We start from the raw sequence: 23,232 nt of genomic DNA, 5'->3' as shown, positions 1-23,232 counted from the left end.
TGAGACTACCACTACCATTTTCTATGTTTTTCAGTGCTGCAGTGGTACACCAAACTCTGAATTAGGCCTTTCTATTATTTATAGACTGTAAAACCCTAAATTGACCTGCCCTTATCTTTTATAGTGCCTGTTATAGTCCCTCCTGATTGGCTGCAATAGACCATGTGATGTGATAGCTGCAAGGTTTTTTTTTTTTAGGAAACATATGCTGCTTTGTCATCTGCCATGTTAACTGCTCTCTGTGGGCTCTTTTCAACAATGTGTAAAATAGTGCTGAGCAGTTCTTTTGGCAATCTGTATGAATTGAATTGCAAATTGTTTGACGTCACCAAGACTTGAGATTTTCATGAAATTCAACTCACAGTTGATCAATGTGATCGTCTCTAATGAATATCTTAAATTAGAGAAATATTGAAATTTTGGCTTTGTTATGGCAAATGGCCATTCTTGCAAAAGCAACAACAAAAAGTCACATGGACATCATTTTTGAATGCGCAACAACTGATTATTAAAGTGTGAATTTGTCATAGACTCATAACAATGTTAGCAATGTTTTCTTTTTCCTGTAAATGCAACCACCAACCATGCAGAGGCATACAAGGATATTGCAGCCTGGAAAATCAGGTAACAAGTAGATGTTATAGCATATACATGTATCGACAAAATTATTTGTACCCTTCTAGTAAAGTAAGAAAAACCCACAATGGTCACTGAACTAACTTGAAGCTGACATACGCAATTACTAATTTTCAGTTTAAATGTATCAAATATCAACTAATGAAAATTAGACAATGCTTCTGGTTCAAAAGAAAAATATAAAAACAAAAAACTAATGAAAATATCCTGGATATAAATGATGGTCGCTTTAACTTAATATTTTGTTGCACAATTTTTTGAAGCAATCACTGCAAAAAATGATTTCTGTAACTGTCAATGAGACTTCTTCTAGTGAGAAAACTGCTCCATCCGGTGGAAGGTACGGTAAATTATCTACTCCAGACTGAAGGTCTTAGCTCCTTCCACAGATGTTCAACAGGATTTAGATCATGGCACATAGAAGACCACTTCAGAATAGTCCAATGCTCTGCTTTTAGCCATTCTTAGATGTTTTTATTTCAGTGTTTTGAATCATTATCCTGATGGAGGATCCATGACCTACGAGTCAGACCAAGCTTTCTGACCCTAGGCAGCACATTTTGCTCCAAAATGGCTTAATAGTCTTAACATTTAATTGAACCCTGTACAGACTCAAGACACCCTGTGCCATATGCCACACTGTTATGAATGGAAAACCGAGGAGGAAAAAAAAGACAACAAGCTAACTCTCAGAAAACCAGAGAAGTTGGTAACTATGCAGATTGCAGATCCCTGATCTTACCCGCACAACAAGCAGCAGTCGTGGAACGTTCCTACGTTGGTCCTAGACGCCTCGTCACAACCGGAGAACTACATAAGCCTAAAGCAGGAAAAGAGGAAAACTAAACTTCCCCAGAGCAGACCCCAAAGGAAAGACAGCCCCCCACATGTATTGACAGTGAAACAAGATGAAAATACAAACAAAGGCAAGAAAATAGGCTGAGCAAACGATGGGGCCCGGCTAACTAAAACGGACAGAAAAGGAAAGACACTGTCTGCAATCTGCCAAAAATACAAAAACAAAAATATTGTCCACCACTTCTGATAGCAAAATTAACCCTGAAGTCACTAGACTTCTAAACCTATATCAGCACTCTGAAATATTCTGAGACAGAGCAAAAAAGAGGCCAATCTAATAAGGGACAAAAAGCAGATTGGCAAATACTGATTAATAGGAGTGGAATTTCAGCATAGCCCTAGCAGGGGCAGGCTGATTACACAAAAAACTGAATTGAATAACAAGCGCAAGTGTGAACATTAGCAAAAAACAAACTTAACTTGAGAAGGCTGGAAGAGACCTGAAGTCCAGGAACTGAGAAGCAGACTGAATCACCAGCACCCGGATAGGGCGTCGGCTGTCTTATATCCAGTCTGATACTCCAGAGATCCAATTGTTATCTTCCTCATCAGGTGGCAGATCACTACCACTTAAACCAACCGCACTACCTCCTGTCACCACCAGAGGGAGAACGGAAGGGGAACTCTCAATTGGTGGAGCAGAAAATGCGTTCATGACACCACACCCTGTGCCATATGCCACAAACCAGTTTCAAAACATAACAGAGCCCACGCTATGTTTGACAATAGATACAATGGCCTTTACCTTGTATGCTTCATTCTTGCGTCTGTGTACATAGAGCTGATGTGACTTGTTACAAACTCCAGTGTGATAACACAGCATTTAATATTAATTATCCAGATGTAAATTTGGTAATCCAGGAGGCATAAACTGTTATTTTCATATTGACTCTTATTGTAGTTAAATTGATATTTGTAAATTGATGAATTGTTGTTATTTACCTCTCACATCAGCTCCTACAGTTTACTGTACTGTTATCTTTGCAAAACAGGGATGCAGGGTAACTGAACAATGATGTTGGCTGATATTTTTCTTAAACATTATGTCAGGTCATGCAGTTTGTTGACTTGCAGACATTGAAGGATAAACTATAAATTATCAAATCATGCTGCTTAACCTCATCACCCCTTCCCCTTGACCTGTGGATGATGGCTTGAAGGATAAAAGTTGTGAACTATAAAAAGGAATATGCCTCTGTAGCAATACATCCAAAGATCCAGAGATCTAAAGAACCAGAGACTATTTAAAAAACCACAGCCAGGAACACTATACAGGATAGCTGCCAGAACATCATGACTCCATCACAAGGGATGCAGATTTGACATTCTACAGGATGCCAACTTACGGAACCATGGCCCCGGTTGAAAGAATACAGATCTGCTCCATTGACCATACGTTTGGGGTAGACAAGATTTGGACCCGCCAGTCACCTGGCTCCATGGCTCCACAGATTCAGATGCAAGATGCACAGTTTCAACCTCTCTATTCTTGTTTTTATAATAACATTTTTTTTATATTAATATTATTAAAATGTAATAAAATATGTGAAATCTATTTGATTTTTTCCATTTGAAATATTTAGCCTGGTCTTCCTTGGAACTTACAGGGTATGCCACCAATCTTGAAAATAAATACTCCATATAATAACAAGTGAATAAATCTAGAAGTGGGAAAGAGTGCACAATAGGGTTATACACTTTGGTGGGAGTATAGGAGAGTGCTGGTTACACTCACCTGGTGGAGTTGTGACAGGCACAACTCCTATATAGGCATGAAGAAAAATTGCTGCTGTTGCCCTGTGGCTAGTAGATAAATCCTCCAGGAGATATTGGATCCAGTTGGATGGACATGTAGGTGGGCTGCACTGCTGGAGTAAAGCAATTCTTCATTAATGATAATGAGAATAAGGTTCTTTATTCACCACGCATTTCAGACCCATACTGGCGTCTTTATCAAGTGAAAACAACAAATGTTTTATTCACTGTTGAAACGCATTGTGAATAAAAAACCTTATTCTAATCATTTCTGAAGAATTGATTTACTCCAGCAGTGCAGCCCATGTACGTGTTTATCCAACTGGATTTAATATAACAGGTAGCATCTGGTGTAATCATCCGATCTGCTTGGATCTCGCCACCTAGTAAACAATCAAATCTCGCATGAAATATCCAGACAACAATAATTAATCATAAAATAGTCTCTTTATTTGAATTTTACAGTGAAATCATATTTCTCAAGAAATATGGCAGAACGTACATTATATTCATAATTATCTTCACCACATTATGTTTAACTTGGTAGTGAGAGAAGATATTGTCCGCCAAAGCGACACTGAATCAGTGACTGCAGGAACAACACTCCTGGATGTTTCGAGAGGCATACCCCCTTCTGCAAGCATCATCATGGTGTAAATATAATGCAAGTTATGCCATTTATGAATAATCATTGTTGTCTGGATATTTCATGCGAGGGTCCTCCGCCAGTCTTCACACATTGTTTTTTGGATAAAGAGCATGAAAGATCTTTGAGGTTTATTTTACTTAGAACTTTTACATCAGACTGATCCTGTTTCTAAAATTAAAAAAGGGTCCGACAATCCTTTTAACTCACAAAATTTTTTTATAAATGCAGTCTAAGTATAATATTCAGTAAATTTGGCTTACCTGGAATAACTTTGAAAGATCAAATTCGTGATCGTCTTGGATCATTGCTGGACTAATTCGATGGCTAGTATAACTCTTTTTCAAATTTTCCTAAAAGCAAAACCAAAACTTATGTATGACACATTCATTGAAACTGTAATTTAACATCTGTTAAATTCCTGTCTATAGTGAATACCTCTGTATATTGTAAAAGAAAACCACCAGGGTCATCGCATTGTTCTCTCTTTTATAAAATTATCCTGCAAAAGACTTACTTTCTACAGTTGTGGCCAAAAGTGTTGAGACTGACACATATTGTAGTTTACACAAAGTTTCAGTGTTTCAGATCTTTTAGTTAGATTTTTCAGTGGTCGTGTGTTTCGACATTTTTAGACTTTTATTGGGAAATACTGTATATGCAAAGGCTCAAGCCACGATTCATTCAGACTGATGATGGGCATGATGAAATATGTATGATGGGCATGCAGAAATAAAATGCACCTAATTCATTAAGTGGCACACACCACTTAATGAATTAGGTGCAACTTATCCGTGGCATGTACCTTTATGTGCCTTGCCAGACATAATACTCCAGACAGAGGACTGAGTAATATTGCTGGTGTAAGGAACGCCACCACATTTAATAAATTTGTCTGATGGGTGTTGCCATGCTGCATCCCGTCCCCAGCTCCTCACACTCAAAATTGGTGTGTATAAGTAAAAAGTCACAACATTTTTAGGAAACTTCAGGTTACACAAAAATTCTGCAATATTTGAAGATGTTTTATGCCATATTTATGTCATTATCACCATAATAATAATACATTTTATTTCTATGGCACCGACATATTCCGCAGCACTTTACATTTCAGAGGGGATTTGTCAGAGTATAGACATTACAGCATAACAATAATCACATAGATTATAACAAATACCAAGAGGAGTGAGGGCCCTGCTCGCAAGCTTACAGTCTATGAGGAAAGAGGTAGACAGGAAAGGTGGGTGGTAACAATTGCCCTGATTGTTTGGACCAGCCATAATGTTAAGTGTGTAACAGTACAGACACAGAGGGCTAATGGATGCATAAAGCATGTGGGAACATGATGCGGAGAACCTGGTTATGGTAAAACTTTTGGCTGTGCCACCTAGGGATAGATTAGGTTAATGTGTGGAGGCGGTAGTATAATGAATCGAGGCCTCAATATTTACAGTATGGACCCTTTTTCTTTTCAAGACTTCTGCAATTCATCCTGGCATGCTGGATAGCAGCTTTGGGGCCAAATACTGACTGATGACAACCCATTCTTGCCTAACCAGTCTTGTAGTCTATCACAATTTCCATGATTGTTTCCGTCCTTGTTTATCCACCCACATTCAATTGAATTGAGATCTGGAGAGTTTCCTGGCTAAAGGTACCGTTACACCTAGCGATGCACCAGCGATCCCGACCAGCGATATGACGGACGCGGTCAGGATCACTGGTGCATCGCTAGGTGGTCGCTAGTGAGCTGCCACACAGGCAGATCTCACCAGCGACATCGCTGGGGTCGGGGATCGCTACTTACCCGTCAGACGCGCCGATCCTGCGTCCTCCCGCCCGGCTCCACGCGTCGCTCGCCGGCGCCACAGGAAGTGCCGCAGGAAGTGGCCGACGAGAAATGATCCAGGAGCTTCTCGCACGACCAACGATGAGCAGCGGGGGAGCCGGTCGGAGGTAAGTATCACATGCAGCGATATCGCTAGCAATATCGCTGCAACGTCACAAAATCGGTGACGTTACAGCGATATTGCTAGCGATATCGCAGTGTGTAACGGGGGTTTATGGATCCAAAATTTCAATGTTTCATTTACCAAGCCACTTAGTTATAACAACAGGCCCCTTCCTAAAGGCGGTCTTTCAGACCCAAAATGCAAATTAATTATATAGGGGACTCAGCCTCTAAAAAAATCTTACCACATTTATACATTTTAATGATGTTTGCAGATAAATTTACTTTTATTTACTTTGCAAATAAGGTAGCTTTAGTGCAATATTGATGTGGCCAATGGCTTGGTGCACCAATGCACTCTCTTATTTGCTTATTAAGCTCAGTCCCTTATCTGAATTGTTTGCTGTTAAAATCAATCCCTTTTTCTGCTATTGTGCAATGACAATGATGTATCACAGTGGTGAGTTTACAGCATCAGTACGTTTGCTCTTACCTAGCAAGCGCTGTCAGTCAGTAAAAGGGATTGAGCTGAATATGCAAATCAAAGGGCATAATCGTGCACCAAGCCATAGTCCATGTCAAGGGTACATTGAAGCACCTTCATAGATGTTTTCCTGCAAATCTAATTTTAAAATGTACATACTTGGTATGATCTTTACACATACTGTACAAAGTTCCCTCTATAAATGTTTAAGAAGTTTAGTTCTCATTTTTGGGGTGACAGACTCACATTAACCCCTTAACCCCCAAGGGTGGTTTGCACGTTCATGACAGGGCCAATTTTTACAATTCTGACCACTGTCCCTTTATGAGGTAATAACTCTGAAACGCTTCCATGGATCCCAGTGATTCTGACATTGTTTTCTCGTGACATATTGTACTTCATGCTAGTGGTAAAATTTAATTCATATAACTTGCGTTTATTTGTGAAAAAAACAGAAATTTGGTGAAAATTTAGAAAATTTCGCAATTTTCCAACATTGAATTTTTATGCCCTTAAATCACAGAGATACGGCACACAAAAAACTTAATAAGTAACATTTCCCACATGTTTACTTTGCATCAGCACAATTTTGGAACCAAATTTTTTTTGTTAGGAAGTTATAAGGGTTAAAAGCTTACCAACGATTTCTCATTTTTGCAACACCATTTTATTTTTACGGACCACATCACATTTGAAGCCACTTTGAGGGGTCTATATGATAGAAAATACCCAAAAATGACACAATTGTAAAAACTGCACCCCTTAAGGTGCTCAAAACCACATTCAAGAAGTTTATTAACCCTTCAGGTGCTTCACAGGCATTTTTTGAATATTTAAAAAAAAAAAAACTTTTAACTTTTTTTCACAAAAAAAATAATTCAGGTTCAATTTTTTTTATTTTACCAAGGGTAACAGGAGAAATTGGACTGCAAAAGTTATTGCGCAGTTTGTCCTGAGTACGCTGATACCTGATATGTGGGGGGGAACCACTGTTTCGGTGCATGGCAAAACTCAGAAGGGAAGGAGCGCCGTTTGACTTTTTCAATGCAAAAGTGACTGGAATTCAGATTGGATGCCATGTCACGTTTGGAGAGCCCCAGATGTACCTAAACAGTGGAAACCTCCCACAAGTGACCCCATTTTGGAAACTAGACCCCCCAAGGAACTTATCTAGATATGTGGTGAGAACTTTGAACCCACAAAGGCTTCACAGAAGTTTATAATGTACAGCCGTACAATTAAAAAATCATATTTTTTCCACAAAAATGATCTTTTCACCCCCAATTTTTATTTTCCCAAGGGTAACAGGGCCCTAAAAGTTATTGTGCAATTTGTCCTGAGTACGCTGATACCCCATATGTGGGTGTAAACGACTATTTGGGTGCATGGCAGAGCTCAGAAGGGAAGCAGCACCATTTGACTTTTTTGGCTGGAATTGAGATCGGACACCATGTCTCGATTGGAAAACCCCTGATGTACCAAAAAAGTGGAAACCCCCCACAAATGACACCATTTTTGAAACTAGACCCCCCAAGGAACTTATCTAGATGTGTGGTGAGAACTTTGAACCCCCAAGGGCTTCTTTATAACATACAGCCGTACAATTGAAAAATCAAATTTTTTCCACAAAAATGATCTTTTCACCCTCAATTCTTATATTTCCAAGGGTAACAGGACCATAAAAATTATTGTGCAATTTGTCCTGAGTACGCTGATAACCCACATGTGGGGGTAAACCACTATTTGGGCGCATGGCAGAGCTCGGAAGGGAAGCAGCACCATTTGATGTTTTTGGATGGAATTGAGATCGGCCACCATGTCGCGTTTGGAAAGCCCCTGATGTACCAAAACAGAGAAAACCCCCCACAAATGACACCATTTTGGAAACTTGACCCCCCAAAGAACTTATCTAGATGTGTGGTGAGCACTTTGAACCCCCCAGTGCTTCACAGAAGTTTATAATGCTCGGGCGTGAAAATAAAAATTTTTTATTTTTTCCACAAACATGATCTTTTAGTCACCAATTTTTTTATTTTCCCAAGGGTACCAGGAGAAATTGGACCCCAAAAGTTGTTGTCCAATTTGTCCTGAGTACGCTAATACCCCATATGTGGGAGAAAACTACTGTATGGTCACACGTCAGGGCTCGGAAGGGAAGTAGTGACGTTTTGGAATGCAGACTTTGATGGAATGGTCTGCGGGTGTCATGTTGCTTTTGGAGAGCCCCTGATGTACCTAAACAGTGGAATCCCCCCCACAAGTGACCCAATTTTGGAAACTAGACCCCATAAGGAACTTATCTAGATGTGTGGTGAGCACTTTGAGCCCCCCCCAGTGCTTCACAGAAGTTTATAACGACCGGTCGTGAAAATAAAAAAATTGTATTTTTTCAACAAACATGATCTTGTAGTCCCCATTTTTTTTATTTTCCCAAGGGTAACAGGACAAATTGGACCCTAAAAGTTGTTGTCCAATTTGTCCTGAGTACGCTGACACCCCATATGTGGGAGAAAACTACTGTATGGGCACACGTCAGGGCTCGGAAGGGAAGTAGTGACGTTTTGGAATGCAGACTTTGATGGAATGGTCTGCGGGTGTCATGTGCGTTTGGAGAGCCCCCTGATGTACCTAAACTTTTGAAACTCCCCACAAATGACCACATTCTGGAAACTAGACCCCCCACGGAGCTTATCTAGATGTGTGGTGAGCACTTTAAACCCCCAAGTGCTTCACAGAAGTTTATAACGCCCGGGCGTGAAATTAAAAAAATCATTTTTTCCACAAAAATGATATTTTTGCCCCCAATTTTTTATTTTCCTAAGGGTAACAGGAGAATTTGGACCCCAAAGTTGTTTTGCAATTTGTCCTGAGTAGGCTGATACCCTACTTGTGGGGGTAAAACACTGTTTGGGCGCATGGCAGAGCTTGGAAGGGAAGGAGCACCATTTGACTTTTTCAACGCAGAATTGGCTGGAATTGAGATCAGACGCCATGTTGCATTTGGACAGCACCTGATGTGCCCAAACAGTGGAAACCCCCCCAATTATAACTCCAACCCTAACCCCAACACACCCTAATCTTAGCCCTAATTCTAGCCCTAACCCTAGCCCTAGCCCTAACCCTAATGGGAAAATGGAAATAAATACATTTTCTTTTTATTTTATTATTTTTCCCTAACTAAGGGGGTGATAATGGGGGGTTTGATTTACTATTTATAGCGGGTTTAAAGCGCTTTTATTCTTCGGGTCAGTACGGTTACAGCGATACCTCATTTAGGTCATTTTTTATGTTTTGGCGCTTTTATGCAATGAAAACAATTTTAGATAAAAAATAATTATTTTTGCATCGCTTTATTCTGCGAGCTATAACTTTTTTATTTTTTTGCTGATCATGCTGTATGGCAGTTCATTTTTTGTGGGACAAGATGACGTTTTCAGCGGTACCATGGATATTTATATGCATCTTTTTGATCGCACGTTATTGCACTTTTTGTTCGGTGGTATGATAATAAATCATTATTTTTTGCTTTGTTTTTTATTTTTATTTTTTAAGGGGTTCTCTAAAGGGGTTAACTAATGGGACAGTTTTATAGGGCAGGTAGTTACGGACGTGGTGATACCAAATATGTGTACTTTCATTGTTTTGGGGTTTTTTTATTTCCAAAAAATTTATTAGGGAAATTTTTTTTTTTTCTTAATTTATTTAGCAATTTTTTTAAAATTATTTTTACATTTTTTTTAACTTTATCACATTGTCCCAGGAGGACATCACTGTCATGTGACAGATCGCTGATCTGTACCATCACAGATCACTGTGACAGATCAGCGATCTGTCACAGGCACTGCACAAGGCTTCCTCCTTGCCTGCGCTTTGCAGGCATGAGGAAGCCAGCTCCCTGCAGGCCCCCGAAGGTCCCCGTCGCCATCTTGGATTCGGGGACCTGCAGGGATGGAGCCCCCCACAGCAGCGCTGCACATTGCGCTGCTGTGGGGGGCTCAGGGAAGCACGGAGGGAGTCCCCTCCCTGCCAATGCTTCCCTTTAACCCCCGGTACACCGCGATTGTGTTTGATCGCGGTGTGCAAGGGGTTAACGTGTCGGGGTGGTCCGTGACTGCCCCTGACACATTGTGCCGGGTGTCAGCTGTGATAATCAGCTGACACCCGGCCGCGATCAGCGGCGCTCACCACGTGGGAGCCGCTGATCGCTGTGACGTACTATCCCGTCCCTGGGAATTAAGTCCCAGGGTACATGGACGGGATAGTACATCACATGGCAGAAAGGGGTTAAAGAAATCTGTCACCTGATTCATGCTGCCCAAACTGGCTGTGTCCCTGGATGGACTTTTACAGTGCTGCTAGAGGTGATTGACAGAGGGCAGCACTGGCGTACTCTCGTCTCTGGCTATGGTCCCCGCCTATAGTCCAACTAAATCTTTAGAGTATATTTTCTCAGGCTTGGATTCAGGCTGTGGTTTGGTCACTCTGCATTTGTAACACATTCTGCATAACAGAGTGATATCAGCTGCCTTGTCCCCGTTAACACTTTCTCGTGAGCTAATGAGAAGATCACTGAAATTATATAATCAGGTCATTTTGTGGCAGGGCTGAAATTCAGTGGAATTTTTTTTTTGTGCGATTAAGATAGTTGTCAGGGCAAGAAATCATTTTGCATTTTGTTTTACAATTCGTCTGATTACTAGTGTTGAGCATTCCGATACCGCAAGTATCGGGTATCGGCAGATATTAGCTGTATCGGAATTCCGATACTGACTTCCGATACTTTTTTCATATCGGATACCGGAATCGGAAGTTCCCATAATGCTATGAGCCTGCTTGCTTTGATTCAGCCAATGGGAATCCTCAGAAGTGTGGGCACATCCTGTTAGGCATGTAGGCATGTTAACTATTGGCATGGCTGTGATTGGCTGCTGAAATGATGCCATGATGCACTATAAAAGCCGCCGCCCCCGCCATTTCTGGCCACTCTGCTGTGAATTCAGTTAGGGACAGGCTGCTGTTGAAGACTGTGAGGGACAGTTAGAAATAGCAATTCTACCAAACAAATTGTGCTTTAACCAGGCTACATAAACCACCACTGTAGCTTTCTTTTCCATAGCAGCAGTGTTCACAGCTGTCTGCAAGGGCTGTGTGAGTGCAGCTCACACTGTGGAGTGGGTCCTGCAGCCACGCCTGGTTGTAGGCCGCCCAGCGTGCCTCACTGCTGCCTCATACATATTTTTCTTTTTGAGCTGCTTATTTTTCAAAAATTATATCTAGTGTGCTTCCATCCGTATCCATATACGTTGGTTGCAAACACTAGTAGTAGACAGCGGAGCCTTTCTGCAGCCTTTCAGTGCTAGTGCCCACTTAGCTGCACTGTTCACGGCTGTCTGAGAGGTCTCTGACTGTGTGTGAGTGCAGCTCACGCTGAGCAGTGTGTCCTGCAGCTACGTCTGGTTGTAGGCCGCTCAGCGTGCGTCACTGCCTCACACATATTTTTCTTTAATTGCAGCTCATTTTTTCTTCTACTATTAGTGTGCATCCATCCCTATCCATCTACATTGGTTGGCTGCAAACACTATATAGGAGTAGATAGAGGAGCCTTTTTTCTGTCTTGTGCCCTTCATCTGCAGCCAGATTAGTATTACCCAATTTTTTTGGAGCCTCATCTTTTGCATTGTAGGTTACCTGCCTGCATTGTAATAGCTCAAAAAGTTGGTGATACTATCACTTTCAAATCTTTGGTCACATCCTTTTAGTTTTTTTTCACAAAAAAAACCAATAAAGTTTACCAAACACTACATTTGAAAGTTGTGTAGGCCACATTATCTCCTATTAAAGTGTAGTTCACACACACACTTCATAAAATTAGTGTTTCTTCTACCTGTAACCAGCTGTTCAGGAATAAGCACACTAAGCCCCCCCTTTGTACTTTTCTGCCTATCTTTATCAGTCTAGCAAGATGAAGAAGGCAGGGAGTAAGGCACGTGGGCATGGGCACATAGTTTCAGCAGGGAAAGGACGTGGGGATTCTGCAGGGAGAGGACGTGGGGATTCTGTGCCTGCTGCGGGCACCAGTGAGTCAGCAGCCCCCAGTTTTAGCAGGCAACAGTCCTTTATACGCAGCTTTGTAGGACCTCTTCGTACCCCACTGCTGCGGGAGGAACAAATTGAAGACGTTGTCGGATGGATGGCAGCTAACGCATCGATTTCAATGACTTCCACATCCTCTCAGGGCCAGAGCACCGAAGAGCAACCATCTGTCTCTTCACCACCTGCCAAAGTGCCTAGGCAGTCAGAGAGCCCTGGACAGGAGCCATCACAGTCTCTACTTCTGTTCTCGGAATCTGTTGGCTTGGAAAGAGGGGGCCAGCCAAGTAGCATTCAAGAATGTGAAGAAGAGGGAGTATGCAGTGATGCGCAACTTCTTTGTCCCTCTGAATCTGAAGAGGCGGGTGGGCCAGTGCCTATGATCAGCACACCTCAGTACGCATCAGATGATGACGAGACTCAGTTACCACTTTCTGGTGCATACGGTGCTGGCGAGACAACCCAGGAGAAGCAGGTGTTTGAGGAGGGGAGTGTAGATGATGAGGTCCTTGACCCATCATGGCGTGAGGAACAGGAAGGTGGTGGGAGCAGCTCTGAGGAAGAGATTCCCCGAATGGCCAAAACAGGAGGGAGAGGGAGGGGGCAGACTTGGTTGCCTGTAGCCTCCACTTCGGCACCCGGTAGGAGCATTCCTCTTTCAAAAGGCAAAACGGTTGCTCCCAAGACTTGCAGTGCGTGGTCCTTTTTTGACACAGTTGCAGATGACATTTGCTTTGTCAAATGCAATTTTGACACAGTTGCAGATGACATTTGCTTTGTCAAATGCAAGCTGTGTCATCAGAGAGTCAAAAGAGGGAAAAATGTCAGCAACCTCAATACCACTAATATGTGGAAACATGTACGGACCAAGCACGAGGTGGAGTTACACAGACACACTGAAGACGTAGGCCAACGTACAGCACCACCTACCACCTCTTCAGCTCGTGTTGGGGCCTCTTCCTCCAGCTCACACACAGCTGGTTCGGCTTCCTCACAGGATCGCCAAGAAAGAAACTCTGGCACTGTAGTCCGGAGACCCTGTGACATTCCACCCACAGCACCTCGTTCCCAGTCATCCTCACACTCCCAGGCCACTCGACAGCCATCGGTAGCACAGGCATGGGATAAAAGGCGGCCATACTCGGCAAACCATCCACGAGCACAGGCTCTGAATGCTGGTATTGCCAAACTACTGGCACTTGAAATGCTGTTATTCAGGCTGGTGGAGACTGACACCTTCCGGGACTTCATGGCATTGGCAGTCCCACAATACACCGTGCCCAGCCGCTTTTATTTCAGTAGGCGAGCCGTCCCTGCCCTGCAGAAACATGTGGAGGGAAAAATAAAACATGCGCTACTAAACGCCGTTAGTAGCAAGGTTCACCTGACCACCGATGCGTGGACCAGTAACCATGGACAGGGACGATACCTTTCCCTCACTGCCCATTGGGTCAATGTTGTGGAGCCTGGTACAGATCTGGAGAGTGGCGCTGTACGTGTTCTGCCAACTACACGGATTGCAGGAATCCAGTCTGTACACATTGACTCCTCCTCCTACTCACGTTCCTCAGAAACAGCGCAGCAGGAGCCTGGTACGACCGATATGAGCACAGCCGTGGCCAAACGTTAACAGGCCTTACTCAAATTAATTTCTTTGGGGAATCGAAGCCACACAGCGCAGGAGCTCTGGAATGCCATCAAGCAGGAGAGCGACGTGTGGTTTGTGCCAGCGAATCTCCAGTCGGGCTTGGTAGTGTGTGACAATGGCCGAAATCTGGTGGCAGCTCTTGGCCTAGGCAACCTCACTCACATCCCATGTCTGGCACATGTGCTGTTCTTGGTCGTGCAGAGCTTTCTGAGGAACTATCCGGATCTTGATGCACTGCTGCACAAGGTCCGCATAGAGTGCGCTCACTTGCGACGTTCCAGCACGGCAAGAGCGCCGATTACGCCTTCCAGAACATCGCATCATATGTGACCTACCCACCAGGTGGAATTCAACGTTACATATGTTGGAGCGGTTGTGTGAGCAGCAGGCAGCAGTCATGGAGTACCAGCTGCATCAGGCGCAAACAAGTCGCACTGTGCGCCAGTCACACTTCAGCACCACTGAGTGGGCCTCTATGAAGGACATCTGCCTCGTTTTGCGTGCCTTCGATGATTCCACGCTGATGGCGAGTGCAGATGATGCACTAGTCAGCATGACTGTCCCCCTTATCTGCCTGCTTCAAAAAACACTGCAAGCACTAAGGGATGAAGTTTTGGACGAGGTGGAGGATGAGGAGTCCCAAATGCCATCTGCTTCAGGACAGTCTGCGCTACGTAGTTCCTCACAAAGGCCTAGGCAGGGGACACTTTGTGAGGATGAGGAGGAGTCGATGGAGGAGGAAGACATATCTCCAGAAGAGGGAGGTACACAAAGCTCTAGTCAGTATGTACAGCGAGGGTGGGGTGATGCAGAGCAGGCAGAGATCACGCCTCAAGCAGGGGACAGCGGTTCTTTGGAATTTGGGAGTCTGCAGCACATGGTTGATTTCATGCTGCAGTGCCTGAGAAACGACCGCTGCATCGCCCACATTCTCTAAACGGCTGATTATTGGGTGTACACCCTCCTAGGTCCTCTCTACCGGGACAACTTACAAAGCCTCATACCAACGTTGAACCGGGAGCGTAAACTGTGGGAGTACCAAGACACACTGGTGCAGTCCATCATGTTTTCCATTCCACCCGACAGCAGTGGTGCTAGTGCTTTACAAAGCAGCTCTGTGCGTCGAGGCAGTGGAGGAAACTCGGCACAAAGAGGCAGCAGAGGCAGCGCCTCAGCACAAGGCAAGACCACTATGGCCCAAATGTGGCAAAGTTTTGTGTGTCCGCCACAATTGTCTACACCACCACAGACGGCTCCAGTCAGCAGGAGGCAACGTTTCCGTCAGATGGTGACAGACTACATGTCTTGCCCTGTCAGTGTACTCCCAGATGGCTCTTCCCCCTTCAAACTTTGGGTCTCTAAGCTGGATACATGGCCAGAGCTTAGCCAGTATGCATTAGAGGTGCTGGCTTGCCCTGCTGCCACTGTATTATCGGAACGCGTCTTTAGTGCCGCAGGTGGTGTACTAACAGACCGTAGCACGTGACTATCTTCCGATAACGTCGACCGGCTTACTTTTCTGAAAATGAACAAGGCCTGGATATCTCCAGAATTTGCCAGTCCTCTTCCCGACAAAATAATTGGTTGGCAACTGTATCCAGGTCTCCTGTTGTGTTCATGTTTCTACCACCTGAACTATAATCCCTGGGCTTCAACACAGGCAGTTGTCGCTCAGATGTGTCGTCTGCACAGAGAAAAACACACTAGCTCCTGTGTTAGTGGGGTTCAGTAACGCCAGCTGCTCCCCTGCTGTGTGGACGGCAAAGTCTCCTGCTCCATCCACATTCAAACTCCTACTGATTTTTAACCATGCTACACTTAGGCCTCTGGCTCCACTGTCTCTAGTATTTCCCCTGGCCTCCAACCCCGCCAGTTGCTGCTCTGAAGTGGCGTCTGCACAATCCACACTTGTTCCTGAGTTACTGGGGGCTCTGTCACGTCAGTTGATCCCCTGATGTGTGTCCGGCAAGGTCTCCTGCTCTGTCCACATTCCAATTACTAGTAGTGGGAATGTGGACAGAACAGGAGACCTTGCCGGACACACATCAGGGGATCCACTGACGTGACAGAGCCCCTGTAACCCAGGAACAAGTGTGGATTGTGCTGATGCCACGTCAGAGCTGTAACTGAAGGGGTTGGAGGCCAGGGGAAATACTAGAGATAGTGGAGCCAGAGGCCAAAGTGGAGCTCGGTTACAATCAGTTGTAGTCTACAACCTCTATAAAACCAGCTGCAAGTTGGCCTCCGCCTGCTGCATGCCTCATCCTGGGCTCCAACAACGCCAGTTGGTGTTCAGAAGTGTCATCTTCCCAGAGAAAAACACACAAGCTCCTGTGTTAGTGGGGTTCAGAAACGCCAGCTGTTCCCCTGCTGTGTAGAAGGCAATGTCTCCTGCTGACTCCACATGGCCAAAACATCAGGCCTCAGCCTGCTCCATGCCTCAACCTGGGCTCCAACAACGCTAGTTGGTGTTCAGAAGTGCCGTCTTCCCAGAGAAAAACACACACTAGCTCCTGTGTTAGTGGGGTTCAGAAACGCCAGCTGTTCCCCTGCTGTGTAGACGCAATGTCTCCTGCTGACTCCACATGCCCAAAACATCAGGCCTCAGCCTGCTCCATGCCTCAACCTGGGCTCCAACAATGCTAGTTGGTGTTCAGAAGTGCCGCCTTCACAGAGAAAAACACAATAGCTCCTGTGTTACTGGGGTTCAGTAATGCCAACTGATCCCCTGCTGTGTAGACGGCAAAGTCTCCTGCTCCATCCACATGCCAACAACATCAGGCCTCAGCCTGCTCCATGCCTCAACCTGGGCTCCAACAACGCTAGTTGGTGTTCAGAAGTGCCGTCTTCACAGAGAAAAACACACTAGCTCCTGTGATAGTGGGGTTCAGTAATGCCAGCTGATCCCATGCTGTGTAGACGGCAATGTCTCCTGCTCCATCCACATTCAAACTCCTACTGATTTTTAACCGTGCTCCACTTAGGCCTCTGGCTCCACTGTCTCTAGTTTTTCCCCTGGCCTCCAACCCCGTCAGTTGCTGCTATGTATTGGCGTCTGCACAATCCACACTTGTTCCTGAGTTACTGGGGCTCAGTCACGTCAGTTGATCCCCTGATGTCTGTCCGGCAACGTCTCCTGCTCTGTACACATTCCCATTACTAGTAGTGTGAATGAGGACTGAGCAGAAAACCTTGCCAGACACACATCAGGGGATCAACTGACGTGACTGAGCCCCTGTAACCCAGGAACAAGTGTGGATTGTGCAGACGCCACTTCAGAGCTGTAACTGGCGGGGTTGGAGGCCAGGGGAAATACTAGAGACAGTGGAGCCAGAGGCCATAGTGGAGCAAGGTTACAATCAGTAGTAGTCTACAACCTCTATACAACCCGCTGCAAGCTGGCATGCGCCTGCTGCAAGCATTGATCCTGGGCTCCAACACAGTCAGTTGAAGCTTGGAAGTGCCGTCCGCACAGATTGAAACACTCACTCCGGTGTCAGTGGGGTTCAGTAACGCCAGCTGCTCCCCTGCTGTGTGGATGGCAAAGTCTCCTGCTGCCTCCAAAATCACGCAACATCTTATTTTCTTCTTGCTCCAAGTAGGCCTCAGCCTGCTCGGAACATTGATCCTGGAATCCAACACAGCCAGTTGTAGCTTGGAAGTGCCGTCCGCACAGATAGAAACACTCACTACGGTGTCAGTGGGGTTCAGTAACACCAGCTGCTCCCCTGCTGTGCGGATGGCAAAGTCTCCTGCTGCCTACACAGTCACACTACTACTGATTTTTAACCATGCTCCACTTAGGCCTCTGGCTCTACTGTCTCTAGTATTTCCCCTTGGCCTCCAACCCCGCCATTTGCTGCTCTGAAGTGGCGTCTGCACAATCCACACTTGTTCCTGGGTTACAGGGGCTCTGTCACGTCAGTGGATCCCCTGATGTGTGTCCGGCAAGGTCTCCTGCTCTGTCCACAGTCCCATTACTACTAGGAAAAAGCAGGCGCGCTGGAACCAGACTAGTTCCGGATAGTGTCAACGTCACTTTGCCATCAATACGTTGTCCTGTCGTGTTGCGGTCGGGCTAGTTCCATTGACTCTTGTAGCTAATGCTACCCATCCGGGTTCCAGCACCGTCAGCTGGTTCTCAGCAGAGCCTTTGGCCTAGGTGCCTCCTTTTTGGTATCCGAGTTCCAGCAACGTCTGCTGGTCCTTGGTAGTGCTATGTAGCACAGGTACCTCCTGATTAGTAACCGTGTTCCAGCACCGTCAGCTGGTCCACAGTTTGTGCCATTGGCTCTTGTTCCTTCTGCTGCCCCTCCGGGTTCCAGCACCGTTAGCTGGTCCTCGCTAGTTCTATTTGCTATTGTTCCTTCTGCTACCCATCCGGGTTCCAGTACAGTCAGCTGGTTCTCGGCAGATCCTCTGCCTTCTTGTACCTTCTGCTACTTTCCAAGTTCAAGCTTGTGGAAATGGGTTTTGATTCTCACTCTGGATCTCCCTGACAATGACCCTGAAGACGACGACCCTGAAGACCACACAGAAGAATACCTAAAAGATGACCCTGAAGAAGATGACCAAGAGGACAAAGAACATGAAGACAACCACCAAGATGCAGAACAACAAGAGACAGAAGCATAAAAACCAAAAGCAGAACAACATTAAGCATAAGACTAAAATGATATTTTCTAATTTATAAGCAGAAGAAGACTAAGCAGTGTATGGGGGTGAGTCCGTTCCTCCTCGTGGTGCCCCTGGAAAAGGCCTGCTACTGCAGGCCAAACTGAACGCAGACAAGTACTATTGTAAATCTTTTGTGACAGGCTGAACAGAAGGTGTAATCTTCAAGAAGAAGAAGAATAAGAAGAAGATGAAGAAGTAGAATATGATGAAGAATAATAGTTGAATAAGAAGAATATGAAGAATGTAAAAAAAAAAAAAAAATAGGAAGAAGGTGAAGAAGAAGAAGATGAATAAGGTGAAGAAGAAGTTGATGAAAAAGATGCTGCTGCTGAGGATGATGAAGGGGAAAGTGTGGGAGAAGTAAAAAAGAAGGTGAAGAGCATGGAAGTAGTGAAACATACATATCTGACAAAATATTAAAGACTTTAACATAGTCAATATCTTTGTAACGACGAACGTCTGTAAAAAAAAAACAAATTACTGCTATTCCATTTGATTGGGCTAAACCTCTATGGCTTTAATGTCTCCTACACCTTCCACAATACATTCTACATTATTATTAGTTGTTTTTCTTCATGTAGAATTAACCTACAGGGAAAAAAAGTTTTTTTTTTTAATTCCGATATTTCTGTTCCATTGACTTGAATGGGACTTCCGGGATCGGAATCGGCGATACCCGATACTTTTTTTAGATCGGCCGATCCATTCCGATACGATATTTTTCAGTATTGGGTGGTATCGCTCAACACTACTGATTACTCTTCTTAACAATCATACTTTAAAAGTTCATGCAAATTGCCACTATAAAACTGAAGTTGCAAACCAAAATGTGTGTCAGTCTCAAAACTTTTTGGCCACAATTGTAGACTCAATATATCCAGCACTGATATTATTGGTGACGACCTGCTCTTATCCTGTGTTTAGTGCTTATTTTTGAATTGCTCCCTACTTCTTTACAGACTCCTTTCTTCCACTCATGTACAAAAGCTCTATGGCTGTTGTAAAACTACGTGGTCCAGCGTGCTCTTACCTACAGCATCCTTTAAGACATATGATGTATATTGCTGCTAGTTTTCTGCAATGTCATATAATCTAGCATACCCCCATTAATTTCTCATCAGAAAAAAAGCAAAGTACAGGAATAAAGTAATACTAGCTTGGCCCATACAAAATTTTTGCACATTGGTCGTCAGGGGCGCAGGCAATTTCAGAAAAAGCAAGCTGGTCAAATGTAAATGTATTTCATGAGCTGATGAACACAGATGGGTATTTATATATGTAGATTGGTAATACAATAAATTGTTTTGATAAGTAGAGGCCAAAAAATGTTTTCCGGTTGAGGTGCCACCTACAGGTCATTGCGTCTTTCTGCAAGTTTATGAAAATGAATGTTTAAACTGTATTTAGTGATAAAATTGGGAATGTGTAGTTTGTTTGGCTGTTTTCTTGATGAAAGGAGCAAGTTTACCTTTCAAATTGGGTATGTGTGTGTGGGGTGAAGTAATCCCCGAAAAAGCAGTGCATGTTTACAAATGTGTTGATAGTGTGCTTTGGGGTACTGTGGTGCCACCTGCTGGTCATTTTTCCTTACTGCAGGTTTATGAAAATTATTGTTTAAACTGTATTTTGTGATCAAATCATGGATGTGTGGTTTGTTTGGCTATTTTCTTGATGAAGGGAGCAAGTTTACCTTTCAAATGGTGTATTATTTGTGTGTGTGGGGTGAAGTAATCAGCGAAAAAGCAATGCATGTTTACAAATGTGTTGGTAGTGTGCTTTGGGGTAATGTGGTGCCACCTGCAGCTCATTTTTCCTTACTGCAGGTTCATGAAAATTAATGTTTAAACAATATTTTGTGATCAAATAGTGGATGTGTGGTTTGATTGGCTATTTTCTTGCTGAAGGGGGCAAGTTTACCTTTCAAATGGTGTATCATTTGTGTGTGTGGGTGCAGTATGAACGGGGATACAAAGGAATCACCGAAAAACAGTGTTTAGAAATAATAGAATAGATAGATGTGTTTATCGAACTTACCACAATCCTTAACAGATAGCTGTCATCATGAGGCTTGTCAAGCAAGTATCCTTTATCTACAGATCTCACAGAGCAAAGGGCTCCACCATCTGTTGTGATTTTCAGGTATACATTTTCCCCGGGTCGGACTTGTTCTTCAGAAAAGGTAAGCTTCATCTATTTGTAATAAATGGTGTCAATTTTTATTCTATACCAAAGAAAGAAAATTCAGTAAATCTGAATCCAATTTTGCAATATCTGGGCAACAGTTCAGGGCTGACTGTCAGTCAGTGCCGGGGCGTGCTTACAGCCTCTGCTCTCAGTGATGTGAATGGTGACTGTAATTGCTTTGGGCATGCCTGCACGAATGAAAGCAGGCGGCTCCTGAGAGAAATAATGTTAACTTTTGCCTGGGCACCTTCTTAAGGCTATTAACCAGAAAATTAACCATTTATCTGCAGGATAGTAGTTAATTTGACATGTTCTCTCTATGTGGTACACACAACTTAATGTATTCATCTCTTCCTATCAGTGAAGTGCACCCCTGTGCACCACAACAAAAATGCTATTCCTGTCATTGACTCAAATAATATTTCTGGAGTAAGAAACGCCACACTTTTGAATAATTTGACAGGCCGGCTCCACCCCAGTTCCACTCATTTTGATAAAGATGCCCAAAATTCGCCTGAAAATGCCAGAAGTTGCAACACTTTTCCTCAACTTTGCCTTGAGCAAAAGTTTTGCAACTTTTCAAAAATGTTTTATGACAGTTTTCTGGGGTAAACACTTTGATAGATCGGGGCCAATATGTTTTGAAGTTGAAACTGTCTCTATTACTCGCCAAAAAGCATTGCAAGCTGAGCCTTTTAATAAAGACTTGTGTAATACAACTGTCTGGGACACCTGGTTAAGGCTTTGAAGAAGGGTTTGGGGCATTCGCAGGACTGATTATGATATACATTTACTATAGTGTTGGGCACAAACAATAAAATGAGCTCCCTTAAAGAGGACCTGTCAACAAATTTTTGATGTTGAACTGGACACACAGTGTAATAGTGGCTGCAGGGCCGAATGAAAAAAATTCCTTTGTTTTTTTTAAAAAAAAATTTATGTCACAGATACTTTTCACTTGGATGTGTACTTCTGCCTCTTCTATGATACTGACCGATCATAAGCAGGCAGCAGCATAGAAATGCTGAAGGACCTGTGAGATTGTCAACAGGTTCACATCATCTGGGTTGACAGGTCCGTCCTGCCAGACAGAACGTGATTCCTAAATTATCACTGAAGATACATTACACCGCACAGTAGTTTGAAGCCATTAGCTAGATGAAAAGATCAAAATTGTTACATCAGTGGATATGAAAGTCAGCTTGGGGCCCCTGTGCAAGAAATGTGTCTGGGCCCCCTTCCTTTTATGGCGGCAAACCTATATATATATATATATTAGCCACACACACATACATGTATATATATTACACAGACTCCTTTATTATGTATATTGCCATGCCGTATTATACAGTGCCCTCTCTTGTTATGTAAAGTACCGTCCCTTATATATTGGATTTTATAGAGCCCTGTTTTTTATTACATACCATCCTGTCTTGTTAGATGTATAATGCAATGATGGCTGATGGAGCATGGAAAAGCTTCATTTCTAATGGAGGAGCTGATGGACTGGTTGTCTGGTCACCGGCTCCTCCATCAGCAGTCGTTTTATATCTAAGAAGAGAGGGGACTATGTAATAAAAGTGGGTGCTGTGAATAACAAAATTAACAAGAAAACACTATGCATTTCCTCCCCCTCCATCCCGTTATTGCCCTTTCCATCACCTCCATCATTGCCTTCTTCCCCACCATCATTGCCCATTCCACCAAGTCCATCATTTTCTCCTTACCCACCATCCCCATCATTGCCGTCTCCATCACCCCATCATTGCCTTCTCCCCATTACGCCATCATTGCCCTCTCCTTCACCTACACACACAGACACACACAGCACCATTCACCTCTCTGCACATTCCATCGCAGTACTATGCATGCACGCACACACACCACCACTCATCTCTCCAAACACACACAACAAACTTACATACAACAAAACACACACACAGCACCTCTCATCTCTCCGCATGCTCTCCCAGAGCTGAAGCATCACCATTGCCAGCAGCTTCCTCACTCTGGCATAGCCGGCTGCTGAATGATTACGTCATCCAGCGGCACTGCTGTTTGTGTGAGAGGAATCACGGGCAGAAAGCAGGATTGATCCCTGCAGCTCAGCTGCTATTTTCTCTTGTAGGTAGCGGAGCTGCAGGGATCACTCCCTGCCCACCACACATAAGGGTAATCTGGCCAGGGTCCCTGTTGTGAATTCTCTTTCAGAGCTCCCTCTAGTGGTTACTGTAGGTAGTGGAGCTGGCCAGATTGACAGAGGTCTGCCACCTGATGATGACGATGACGATTGGAGATCTGGG

At 44.0% G+C, this 23,232-nt stretch overlaps 1 protein-coding gene across 3 annotated transcripts in view; it reads right to left on the bottom strand.

Moving 5' to 3' along the window:
* The window catches only part of LOC141049748 (alpha-2-macroglobulin-like protein 1), a 355,320-nt gene that overhangs the window by 126,415 nt on the left and 205,673 nt on the right, over window positions 1–23,232 (bottom strand). For all 3 annotated transcript variants that reach the window (XM_073546474.1, XM_073546473.1, XM_073546476.1), the window contains 2 exons: window positions 20,780–20,935; window positions 4,159–4,248 (listed from right to left, as the gene is read on the bottom strand). In XM_073546474.1, the coding sequence (XP_073402575.1) occupies window positions 4,159–4,248; window positions 20,780–20,935 (246 nt within the window). The remainder of the gene's footprint in view (window positions 1–4,158; window positions 4,249–20,779; window positions 20,936–23,232) is intronic.

This window comes from Dendrobates tinctorius, unplaced genomic scaffold, assembly GCF_039654945.1.
Source record: "Dendrobates tinctorius isolate UK_male_01 unplaced genomic scaffold, ASM3965494v1 ptg000147l, whole genome shotgun sequence".
In the NCBI taxonomy this organism is placed as follows: Eukaryota; Metazoa; Chordata; class Amphibia; order Anura; family Dendrobatidae; genus Dendrobates; species Dendrobates tinctorius.
Note: the sequence above shows the minus strand (reverse complement) of the source record. Positions and strands in the feature narration are given on the sequence as shown.